Source organism: Salvia splendens, chromosome 8 (assembly GCF_004379255.2).
Source record: "Salvia splendens isolate huo1 chromosome 8, SspV2, whole genome shotgun sequence".
Taxonomy (NCBI): domain Eukaryota; kingdom Viridiplantae; phylum Streptophyta; class Magnoliopsida; order Lamiales; family Lamiaceae; genus Salvia; species Salvia splendens.
In genome coordinates, this window is record NC_056039.1 from 9527152 (window position 1) to 9540041 (window position 12890).

Below are 12890 nucleotides of genomic sequence, written 5' to 3' on the forward strand. Positions count from 1 at the left end.
TATATATATATATATATATATATATATATATATATATATAAACTTTCGGATATGGTCTAATTTCGGATGATATATAGCAATTTTTCCGTTTGCCAAAAAAAAAAAAGAAGAATCAAGGATTTTATGTTAAGTCGGGATTGGTACTGAAAGGTGACATCACTTATTCGATTATTAAACTAATCGGGTAAGGGGTGTTACAGCGGCTGAACGCATGCAAGTAAGTAATGAAAAATTATTTTTCCAATTCATATTTCATAATTTCATAAAATTGAGTTCATAATTTTTTTTTTCGTTCATACTTATACTTATAACTTCAACTTATATAATATTTGTAGTTGGAAGAAGATCATAGGACCGCCATGCTACTCGCTGAAATGCAACAAGGTGGGGGTAGGGGAGGTGGTTCCCAACAAGACGACGAGTACAACGTTGCTATATCGTCGGACTCGGACTCGGACAACAATTAGGATAGATCTCATTCTCGTATTCCGTCTAGCACCGGCGAAAATGAGGAGATGCCTCCCTCTCCACCCACTAACCCGGCAAAAGCTTTGAAATCTGACATTTTTGTCAAACACTACAAGAAGATCCCGGTGGTGATTCCAAGTCCTCATGATCCGCACTCGCAAGAAGAGACATCGGCGTTTCATGCTTACTACAACTATTGCGATAAAGTGTATAAATTTGCGAGTGGTGGAGGATATGGCACCCTCCGTCATCCATTTGGTGACAAAGCATCCGGTAGAATGCGGCACTACCTCTACCCAAACCCAACTCAACTTCCAACCCGGGCCCGGCGGCTCAGGTTCGTCAGGTACGCCTCTGTTTAAATATGATCAAAAAAAATTTCCTGATGTTATGACTAGATGGGCGGCAATGAAGCACTTTCCTTTTAACGTTTATGATGACAAAAAATTTGAGGCTACTATGCAAAGTGGTTTGAACGTAGCAATCAAGAGAATTGGTAGAATGACCGTGCAACGATCTACCGTTCGGCAATGTTTGGAGAAAAAGGTAGAATTATCACGTTATTTAGTCAACTTGGGCCACAGAGTGAACATTTGCTCCGATGTGTGGACGGATTGTTTTAACCGTTATTCATACATGGGCATTACAGTTCACTTTGTGGACAATAGTTGGACTTTAAACAAGCGTTTAATAGGTTTTAGAGAATTTGAAACTCCACACACTGCACCCGAAATTGCTTCTTTGATTATACAAGTTTTAAATGAGTTTCAATTGTGCAACAAGATATTTTCTATCGGTTTTGATAATGCAACCGCCAACACGGCGGCAATTGGCGATTTGATTGCGGCTTGTACACCGGTAATTGGAGGTAAGTATTTTCATCAAAGATGCATTTGTCATATTTTAAATTTATGTGTACAAGATGCACTTGAATTATGGCAAAAGCATGTTTCTCCTATTAGAAGTGTAGTTAGATTAATCCATCAAAAGCCAGCTATTGGCAAAGCATGGAAGAAATATTGTCATCAAAAGAATGTCAGGTATACGAATTTTACTATGGATATGTCTCATAGATGGAATTCGACATATGATTGTCTGAATTCTACTTTGACACATAAAGATGCTTTATGTGATTTTTATAGAACCTATCTCGTTCATGATTTATATCTTTCGCATAGTTGTTGGGAACATAGTGTGGCTTTATTTAAATTGTTTAAAATTTTTAAAAATGCTACTGTTGAATTGTCGGGTGTTTATTATTGCACTTCTGTTCGTGTTTTAGAACATTGCATGTACATATCCCTTGGTTTTAAAACTGCAATGAAAAATGTTTCCTCTTTGCCTGAGCTAATGTGTGTCTTATATTACATGATTGAAAAATGGCTCAAGTATTTCAGTGAGATTCCAACCGTGTTTTTGATTGCAAAGGTATTGGATCCAAAATGGAAATTAGCCGGTACCTCACGGATTTTGGATTTTTATTATAACAACTTGAGTTCAATTGATCTTGGCCCCCTTCAAGCACTCCAATCAGATACCAGTGACGAATTTGGAGTAGACCTCTCAAAAACCTTTCAAATAACCCTCCTGGACCGGTCCATTATCCAACAAACCTTCGAGTTTAACTTGCGCGCTCTCTACACCGAATATGAAACCAAGTATAACAACACCCACCAAATCAGAAGACCCCCCCTCCTCCACAACATAACTATGGCTTTGCATTTCAAGCCGATTATGATGACCCCAACGCCGCGTCCCAACTAGCCGACCTATACAGCTACAGCACCGGCGGAAGGAGCTCAGGTATGGTAAGTGAATTGGATTTATATTTCGATTCACTCTTTTCATTTGGTGATGAATGTCCTACTCCTCCGGCCCAAATCGACGTCCTCGATTGGTGGGGAACCCACGAAAAGATTTTCCCATCCTTGCGTCAATGGCCAAGGAGATTTTCTCTGTTCCGGCTTCCACTGTCGCCGTCGAGTCCGCTTTTAGTATTGGCTCGCGTGTGTTGGATGAATCAAGAAGTAAGCTCTCGGTGAAAAATATGGAAGCCGTGATGTCACTTGATGATTGGGCCAAAGCCGACGTCAGAGAATAAGAAAATGATTGGGATAATCGTCAGGAGGGATCACAAGATGAATTAACCGGGGATGAATCGTAGGCCAACCGTAAACCGCCGCCGGCCAAGCCAAATAGGTAAGTAAGGTAAGAGAACTACGTGGGCTTTGATTCCCTAATGCAAATGAGCATTGGGGATACGTAGGCATCTCAACTTAAATTTTAAATTTAAGTTGAGTTCAAGTCCTTTTTCCTTTATTTCTTTGTTTCCCATTTGTTCCTATTTTAAAAATATGCAAATACAATTACATAATTGTATTTGTATATACTCTAGTCGATGAAGTAGATTTCTCTATACGGCTAAATCCGGGAAACTTTTGACAATTCTACTATAATTGTTGATTGTTAGACTAAACTCAACATTTAAAGTTGAATTGCTAAAGGTGTCCTTAATCTAGTTATGTAGAAAGATCTCATTCGCCGATTAAGAGTATATATACTTACAATTTTTTTAATAAGAACTTCTAAGTCTTTTTTGTCAACACTTGTAACTTGTATTTAAATTTTTCGATTTGTAATTGTTGTAACTCGTATTTAAATTTTTCGATCTGTAATTGTTGTAACTTGTACTTAAATTTTTCGATTTGTAATTGTTGTAACTTGTAAACGTGTAATTTCAGTAAAATTGCAACTTTCATCGTACATTTTTGAATAAATATTACACGTTGGAGTCGTAATTTAATTGTAAAATGCAAAAAAAAAAATGGCCGAACCCCGAACCGGCCCGAAAATTGGCCGTTTTGAACCGCCGCTTGAACCGTCGATTTTTTGAACCGGAACTGGAACCGTCGGGACCCTAGGCGGGCCGGTTCCGGTTCATGCATTTTTGTGAACCGTGAACCGCCGGTTCATGCATTTCGTGAACCGTGAACCGTCGGTTCATGAACCGGAACCAGCGGTTCATGAACCATGTGCAAGCCTACACCACACTAAGGAAATGATTTGTCACAGTAATTACTCACGAAAACGTAAATTTTATGAAACTTTAAGAGATATATTCCCGAGAGATTACAAGAAAATACGTGTATCATGACTTGTTAGAGCATCCACAATGGTAATAGGCCAGCCATAGGCTAGCCACAAACTCCTCCTGCCATATCATCAGCACTAAAAACTAGGGCTGACAAATCGTGCGGATTGGGTCGTTATCGGGTCAACCTGATAATAACCCAACCCAATAATACCTAACCTGAACCCGGCCTGTTAAGGAAACTGTAAATCCGAACACGAACCCGACCTGCTATCTTCAAATCCGAACACGACCCGCACCCGACACGAACCCTTTATCGACACGATATAATATGGGTTGACACGACACGATAACAACCCAAACCTGATATTACACGATTAAAACCTAATATTACACGATTAAACCTTAATTTTAAATCTAATTTACACAATTAAATTTCGTTTGATACTATTTAAACCTAATTTATAAGAAGTAAAAAAATTGAAGTAATATATATATTTTTTAAATAATAATAAAAATAATAATATTATTTCTTAATGGGTTACCCGTATCCGACCCGTATCCGACCCGAACCCAACCTGAAATTATCGGGTTCTTAATGGGTCAACCCGATAAGGACACGGATCCAATAAGACTTGACCCCAACCCAATAATTTCGTGCGGATTCGTGTCAGATTATCGTGTCGTGTCGAAAATTGCCAGCCCTACTAAAAACTCTTCCTGCCACATCATCAGGACAAGCAACTAGACAATCAATAGGCTAACCACAATAAACAAAATTATAAAAAATAAATAATTAACAATCACACAAAATACGGAATTAAATTTACAACACAGATACGGAAAAATTCAATAATAATAGTAAAATTTTAAAAAGTACATTAATTAAAAAAATTACATTAATTAAAAAAAACCTCTCCTCCACACACGAGCCCCCGCCTCCGCCTCACTCCTCGTGGCCGTCGCCGTCGTCGCCGCTATCCGGGACCCCCAAATCTGCGGCATCTGAGCCCGCGTCTGAGCCCCCCAACTGTGCCGAGGCGGCATCCAAATCGACATGTATACTCTCGAGCATTAAGTGAAGAAACCTCTTCTCCACGGGGTCAGTTGCCGCCCTCCATTCAGCTAAGATCTTGTGCATCTGAGCCCGCGTTTGTTGACGCGCGAAGAAGGCGAGCTCGGTTGGCGACTTGTCAACAGGGGGGGTGCCGACTGGACCTCCTGGGACCCCTGGGCGACCCCCCTCGCTACCCGTTGCGCCCGCCTTTGATCAACTGGGCGAGTGCGGCGAGTAAACGATAGAGGGGACGGGAACTCCTGAACATCCTCGGGGAGGTCGTGGGAACCGCCGCTGTTGCCGCTGTAATCACCGGCATAGTTCAGTCGCTGCTTCTTCGGCCAGCCAACATCGACACCTGCCCGAAACTTCTCGGAGTCCATCAGCACCTCATAGCAGTTCCAGTAGGTGAACTCCTTATAAAGCCCGGGCACGGGGAAGGTTTTCTCCGCTATCCTCCTGCAGTCCTTGTCAGTTTGACCACTGGTCTGCATGCGGAGGGCGTTGGTGTACAAGCCCGAAAATTGGGAGACCGCAGCCCTGATTCGGTCCCACCCCTTCCAGCACTCCTTCTCGCTTTGTGGCCTCCCTCCGGGCAAAATGCCTTGTAGGCTGCTGATATTTTAGCCCACAAGTTGACGATCCTCTGATTGTTCGAATGGAGGGGATCATCGCAAACACTCACCCAAGCCTTGGACAATGCGACGTTCTCCGCATCCGTCCACTTCCTCCGTGTCGGGCTGTCGTCATCAGCCGGCTGCGACGACTCGCCGACCACCCTTTTGCCCTTCCTCTTGCCCTTCTTCTTTTTTGGTGCGCCCCGACCCCGCCCTACTCCTCCCGTTTGAACGGGAGTGTCCGCATCCTCGAGATCTATCCCCAACTCCTCTAAGGAGAAAGTCTCACACCCAGTGAACTGCGTCTCCGATGGGGTCGATGTGTGCGAAGAAGCAGTCAAAAAATCAAGACTGGGGCGATAGACATTGTCCCCCCCGGGCTGCCACCCCTGCATCATCTGCATCCCGGCTGCCCACCCCGACATCATCTGCATCCAAGGGTACATGTTGTAGTACCCGACCATCAGACCACATCCACCTCCCACGGGTACCGTGGGAGTTTGAGACCCGCTCGTCACTGGAGTAGACTAGTTGTTGTTCTCCATTTTGCTTTATTGCTCTTGTACAGAAATTAAGTGAGAGAGAAAACTATTTAAAACAAGCGGTGCGAATAAAAATGACGTGCAAATCGCATATATATAGTGTTCCAAAAATTTTAAAAAAATAAGTGCTGGTCGATCGCTCGTCGATCGCCCGCCTACAATGGCGGCCAACCGATCGGCGAGTGCATCGGCTAATGCTCAAAAATCGGCGTGCGCTCGCCGAAATTCTCGTCGTTTTTCCGCTTGATGCCTACAATGGTTCGGCTAGCAGACCGGTCAGCGCGGGGAATCGGCTAGCTGGTCCGCTAGCCTCCATTGGAGATGCTCTTATAGAGTGATGTGGAAGATTTTTAACATAAATAATGAGTTAAAAATAGCTAGGAAATGGCCATGGCCATCACACTAAAATAAATTACCCAAGATTAATGCTTTTAGGCCATCCGCAATGGGGCGGACGAGGGCACGCCCGATGGCGCGCATCGTCTGCGCCCGCCATCGTCCGCCCCATTGCGGGTAAGTGACATAGGCCGCGGACGATCGTCGCGCCCTATACTAAGGGTGCGGAGTATAGCGCGGACGATGCCCATCGTCCGCTCCATTGCGGCCTACGCGGACGATGGCCGCGGACGATAGGCCATCGTCCGGCCCACTGTGGGCTACGCGGACGATCGACGCGGACGATGGCACGCGGTTTCGTTTTTTTATAAATAGAGTTCATTTGTAATTTCATTTCACGATTTCACTTTCGAAACTTATTACATTTACATAATTACTACGTAATGGATTCAAGTCTCAATAGTCCTATGTTTAACGGAGAGGCGCGTTGGCCGGGTACAGAACCCGGTGAATATCGTTCGTTCGACGCCGATACCCAGTACGATCCCGATTTCAGTACGGAATCGTACGGGTTGTCTGACATGGAGCCGTCTCCAAACCGACCAAGCGCTCCCTCCCGCCGTGACACCGCAGTGGCCGATCCCGAACCCGCCGCGACCGCTTCCGCCCCAGCCAAAAAGAAGCAGAACCGGCAGCGGGCTCAGAAGTTGCCGCCTTCCGGAAATTGCGATGAGTACGCCCCTGGCCGTACGAACTACACCGACGATGAAACCCTCATTTTGGCCCGGTGTTGGGTAGATATATCGGAAGACCCGATCTTCGCGAACAACCAGAGGCAGGTCGCGTACTGGGAGCGCATCGTCGGCCTCTACAATGAGGTCAAGCCGCCGACCGCGTATAAGCACAAACGTGAGCAACTCCGCAAGCACTGGGATCAAGTGAAGAAGCAAGTGAACTTGTACGCGGCGGAGTTCGAGAAGTTCACGCGGGCACAGGGGAGTGGCGAGAGCTTGAGCGACGTGCACGCTAAAGCGTTGTTGTCGTACCGGTCGATGTACGACGACTTCAAGCACGAGGCCATCTGGGCGCTCTTGAGGGACAAGCAGAAGTTTAAAGGTGGAATTCTGCACACTGGTGCGCCGAAGAGGACGAAGACCACTGAAGCTGGTGATTACACGAGCAGCGGCAGCGGCAATCACCCGGTTGACCTCAACCGGACGTACGTGGATGAAGTGAGTTCCGGTACACCGGTGTCCTCCCGGCGTCAAGGCTGCGAAGGCCAAGGGGAAGGCGGCCGCGACCTCATCCTCGACCGCTGCAAACCTATCTCCGTTCCCGGAAACGCTCCCGACCCAGACGGCCACCGCGTTTGAGTCGTTGGCAACAGCGTCGATGGCGAGGACGTTATTGCAGACGCACAAGGCACTCAAGAAGTGTACCGACCCCGACGAAGCCGAATATCTCCAGGCGTTAATCGATGAGCTGCGTCGGAAGTTGGGAATTGCACCGACTTAGTTGTTTTTTTTGTAAGTTGAATGGTGTAACCTTTTTTTATTAATGCGTCGTCATTTGTTATTTAGACATTTTTTATTTACTCGTTACTTATTATTTGAAAACATTTAAATTAATTAAACAAAATAATAAAATGATGATGTGGCGCGCCATAGGGCACGCCTTAGGACGTCCCACTGTAAGTGGGGGAAAGTAGGATAAAACTGATGACATGGCGCGCCATAGGGTGTGGCTTAGGGCGCCCCACGGCTTATGCCCTTATAGCAAATTTCGCAATCAGGTGGTCCTTTTTTATTTTTTCATTTTTTGGTCTTTGGTATAATCCCGATCCGACGTGTCATCCCATTATTGGGCGAGGGTATGTAATTATTGGAGCAGCGGTGGAATCTGCTCTGTCGCAGACCACAGCTGTGTGGTGTGGTTAGTTGCTCCCCATTTATTTTCCTTTGTACTTTTTTTTTTTAATTTCCTAAATATATTAACTCTTTTCCCTTTTTTTCAGCTTCTGCAAACTTGATACTTTATGCCAGAATCCCTTGATTTTTTCCCACAGATCCTCTTATCTTAGGCAAGTTTCCGATCCAATTCATTGCTGCTGAATCCTTCTAGCTAGATTTGATTTTTTGCAGATCGGGAAAGGGGATATGGCATTGGCGGCCATTAAAGCACTCTCGATTTATAGCTCACTGCATTTTCAGAAGAGGCTTGTTTGAATTTCGGATTGCTTTTTCTCGATGCTTCTAGTATATCTCTGCACAATTCTCCTGTTCCAAGCGGCGGTTGCTCAACCGAGATCGGAGCTCTCCGCTATCGCGCTCGATTCTCTGCTACAGGACTACGCTTTTAGGGCTTTAGTCAGGCCGAAGACCGGCATTGTCTACGACGGCAATTTGCCGTCCAATTTGACCGGAATATCCGTGGCGGCGCTGCGGCTTAGGAGCGGCAGCCTGCGGCGGAAGGGGGTGGTTTATAAGGAGTTTCACCTACCAGTAGGTGTGACTGCGCAGCCCTATGTTGAGCGGCTTGTGTTGGTTTACCACAGTTTGGGAAATTGGTCTTCGTTATACTACTCTCTTCCTGGCCGGACCTTTTTAGCTCCGGTTTTAGGGCTTTTAGCCTACGATGCTTCCAATTTATCCGCCAAAAATCTCTCCGAGCTCGATATTCGGGCCTCGGCTGACCTCATTTCGGTAACGTTCCCAACAGTTCGGGCCTGGCCGGGAGGGTTAGCCCCTAAATGCGTGCATTTCGCTTTGGACGGTAGCGTGGAGTTCGAGAATGTGGTGAATGGGACTACTTGTTTGACTGCTGACCAGGGACATTACTCAATTGTGGTGGAGACGGTGCCGGCACCGGGCGGAGGTGCGCCGCGGAGAAGCGGTGGGGAGGGGAAAGGGGGAGGGAATAGGAGGGTTTGGATAATTGTGGCAGCGGTGGTGGGAGGGGTGGCGCTTGTGGCGGCGTTGGTAATGCTGTTCGTTTATGCGAGGGGGTGCCGGCGGCGGAAGAAGCTCCGGCGGATGGAGCACGCGGCGGAGGTGGGGGTGCCGCTGCCGATGACGCCGGTGGGGAACACGAAGGCGCCGGTGGCGATGGAGACGCGGACGAAACCCTTGTTGGAGAATGAATTTGTGCCTTGATTTCTGGTAAATTTCCAAATATTTTATTTTCTTTCAATTGGGATTTTCGTCTTCGTTGATTAAACTTAAACACATTCAAAAGGGAAAAATTCTTTACTTAGTGTGAATTGGACCGAAAATTAGTGTTCAGTTTGTTTTGATCATATTTTTTTTCGAGCTTGGGAAAAAATGTAGGACGATTTGGATCCGTTGATTATTATTGTGCAGGTTAATTTCTCTTTGCATGATGTACAAATATTGGTGCAATCAAATTGGAGAATTTAGCCATTTTTCTAAGCCAAGTTATCGAAATGGTTGGTGCAATTTTTGGTTAAGTTTTTTTTATGCGTAGGTGTGCTTATAGGTGAAAGTAAATAAATATAGAGTTACATCATTTTGTCCATCAATGGTAATAACATCAATAATTATGAGTGTCAACTATCAAGATTCAAGAATGGAATGAAGTAGTGTGAAATAAAAGAAAATTGGGTTTGTCATATAATCAAATTTTGATTCCTCATAGCTGTAAGACTTTAATTTTACTAGTTGTCAAGTTTGTTGAAGATATTAATAATATCGAATTTTTCTCTGGCAAACTTTGTGTTTTCATGATATATATGTCTGTCTGGTGGGAGATGAACATTGAATGCAAAGTTATACTTATGGTTTTATTTAAAATGGTGTTGCAAATTTCATGGAAGTGTATACTCGTATTTAGAAGAAGATGTGATTTATAGAGGTAATATTATTGAAATGGTGGGTGAAAAATGATGGTGGTGAAGAAGGAGGCAGATGGTAAAAGTAAATGGCGACAAGAATGTGAAGAAGAAGGCAAGTATGAGAGGCGAGTAGGTAAAATAAGATATGACAGGCTGTGTAGGGAGACACCAAAAATATAAACGACACAATCAGTTGGGGACTAGAGCTTTTACATCACGTTGCTGCACGTGAACCTCCTACTATTTCATTTCTATTTCCCTTTTTCTTTTCTTTTTTTTTCTATCTAGCCCCTTTTTCACTAAACTAAACAATCAATTAGAGCATCATTAATCCCAGTCTAGTTTCATGCCCCAAGTCCTCTCCACGTCATCATTCCTTCAAATTTGAGTCCTAGGCCCCAACTGTTCTAACCCTGCAGGCCACAACCCGGACCGCAACTAATAAATGACACTATTCACAACTTCAACTTATTCTACACGTAAAATAAAAAACGCCGGAAATTTATACATCCGCTTGTTCACGGTCTCGGTGAATATACATTCGAGAACGTGGTACTCGGATTTGTTGTTCGTTCCAAGCTTGAATAGCAGCTTGGTATCGTTCCACTTCGTTGTTGATTTCTTCTTGGATTGTCGGCACCGCTTCTTCTAAAAATCGGGACATTTCAGCTTCGAAAAATCTTTGACGATGAGGCATTTTGTCGAATTTTAGGAAGAGAAATGGAGTATAATGTATATAAAAATGGATGAAGTGGTATTTATAAAAAAATTTCAATTTTTTTTTAAAAAAAATTCCGTTGCGGCCCGGCCTGAACAGGAATTAACCCTGGGCCGGGCCGCGTTGCGTCCTATCTTGAACCATCTAACGCGAGCCCGTGCCGGACCCCGGGACCGGCCCAGGCGGCAAATCCTCCCCCTCAAACGCGGTCAGGACTCGTTTTTTGCGGCCCGGCCTCGATCGTTAACGATGCTCTTAGGGCATTCACAGTGGAGCGCCCTAAAGCCAGCCCTATGCACCGCCACGTCAGCATTTTATCCTCCTGCCCTTCCACCTGCAGTGGGGCGCCCTATAGGTTTTACTATTGTTTTGTTAATTAATTTAAATGTTTTCAAATATATAAATGCAAACTAATTAAAAAACATAACGGTTAAATAGAAACGAAAAATAATACATTGATTAAAAAAATTACAATGGTTATAATTAAAAAAATTGACTATTATACAAAAGACCCAACTTCCGGCGCAACTCATCGATCAACCCCTGGAGGTGTTCGGCTCTGGTCGGATCCGTACACTTCATAAGGGCGTTGTGCGTATCCAACAATGTCCGCACCATCGAGGCTGTTGCCAAATCCGAGTAGGCAATTGTCGTCGGGGTCGGGGTAGGGGTAGGGGTCGGGATTGGCGATGGGGGGCAGCGGCCGAGGAGGATGTCGCCTTCGCCTTCCCCTTGTTCTTCGCAGCCTTGACGCCTATGGGACGCCGCCGGGAGGACATCGGTGTGCCGGAACTCTCTTCTTCCGTGCACGTTCGGTTGAGGTCCACCGGACGAGTTCTGCTTTTGCTGGTCGTGTAACCACCAGTGTCGGTGGTCTTCGTCCTCTTTGTTGCACCGGTGTGCAGAATCCCGCATTGGAACTTGAGTATCCCCCGAAATCCATTTTATAGCGTAATTTTAGAGTTGAAAATTGAATCGAAAAGTTACAAATGAAATCTGAGGATGAGGTATTTATATAAACAAAATTTTTGAATTAAAAAAAAAAACTAAAACGCGGTGCATCGTCCGCGCCATCGTCCGCGTCGCCCACAGTGGGCGGACGATGGCGCGAACGATGCCCTATCGTCCGCGGACTAAGCTTAGAGCGCGGACGAAGCATCGTCCGTCGTCCGCGCACCCACAGTGGCAGACGATAGCTCACCCGATGCATCGGGAGCGCCATCGTCCGCCCCATTGTGGATGCTCTTACTCCTACTATCTATTTATAGGGCGAATTAATTATTGTTTATATATCGGTTAGTTGACTCGTGCTAATTTAGCAATTAAAAGCGTCGCCCGCAAATGTACGGGATATGTAGCACGTGGCAAATTAAAATTATCGATCCTCGAAGACTAAATGCTGGAATGAATACTATGATGCAATGTCAAACACTATTTAGACTAATGAAGGGGGTTTTGGTTTTTGTTATCTAAAGACAATAATACACTAAGTAACAAATACAATTAAGATCAAATAACCAAAGAAAGCAAATAAAGAATGATTTTCAAACAATATAGGAAAGGTAGGGATATGGATCCGTTGGTATGGATCACGGGTATCACCTAGGGATTATGCTCATCTATTGGATCTCATGTATGGTTAGGAAGGTCGGGACGATTGGATAGACCCCCTCTCGGGTGCATCTAACACGTTGATCGAACTCTAATGTTGGAGTCTTCTCCCAACACTTCAAGTCCGACTCCCTAATTCTACGGATCCAAGCCCTCTCTCTAGCTATGCATCTCTCGATCACTTAAAACGCACGGAGTTGTTGATTATTTAACAATCTAATCAAGCATTTCTCAATTACAATAATTAGAACAAGATATATCAAATTGGTAGTTAAGCAATTGGATAATAAGAGCCCAATAACCAACAAAACCACACAAAGAGATAGATAAACATAAATCAAGGTTCAACCCATGAATTCCATACAAACTTCACCAAACCCCTAAAGAAATCTAGCTACTCATGGTCCAAGACAAAACAAAAAGAAATGCAAAGGAAATGAAAAAAAAAACATAATAGAAAGATAAACTAGAACTCCCTATATGTGGGATTGATGGTGGGGAGTCTTCTCCTTCAATCTCTTGAGAGTAGAAGCTCCTTGGCCTTCAAATCCTCTTCATTCTCTTGTTCAGCTCTTGATTTGGTAGTGTGGGAGTTAGGAT

The 12890-nt window shown here is 44.6% G+C and overlaps 1 protein-coding gene across 1 annotated transcript; it reads left to right on the top strand.

Annotated features, from left to right (window-relative positions):
• The first annotated feature begins 8072 nt into the window (after positions 1–8072).
• On the top strand, positions 8073–9539 carry LOC121743031. Its single transcript, XM_042136210.1, has one exon. It carries the CDS (start codon positions 8358–8360, stop codon positions 9261–9263), a length of 906 nt encoding a protein of 301 aa, XP_041992144.1. The 5' UTR covers positions 8073–8357; the 3' UTR covers positions 9264–9539.
• Positions 9540–12890: the final 3351 nt, after the last annotated feature.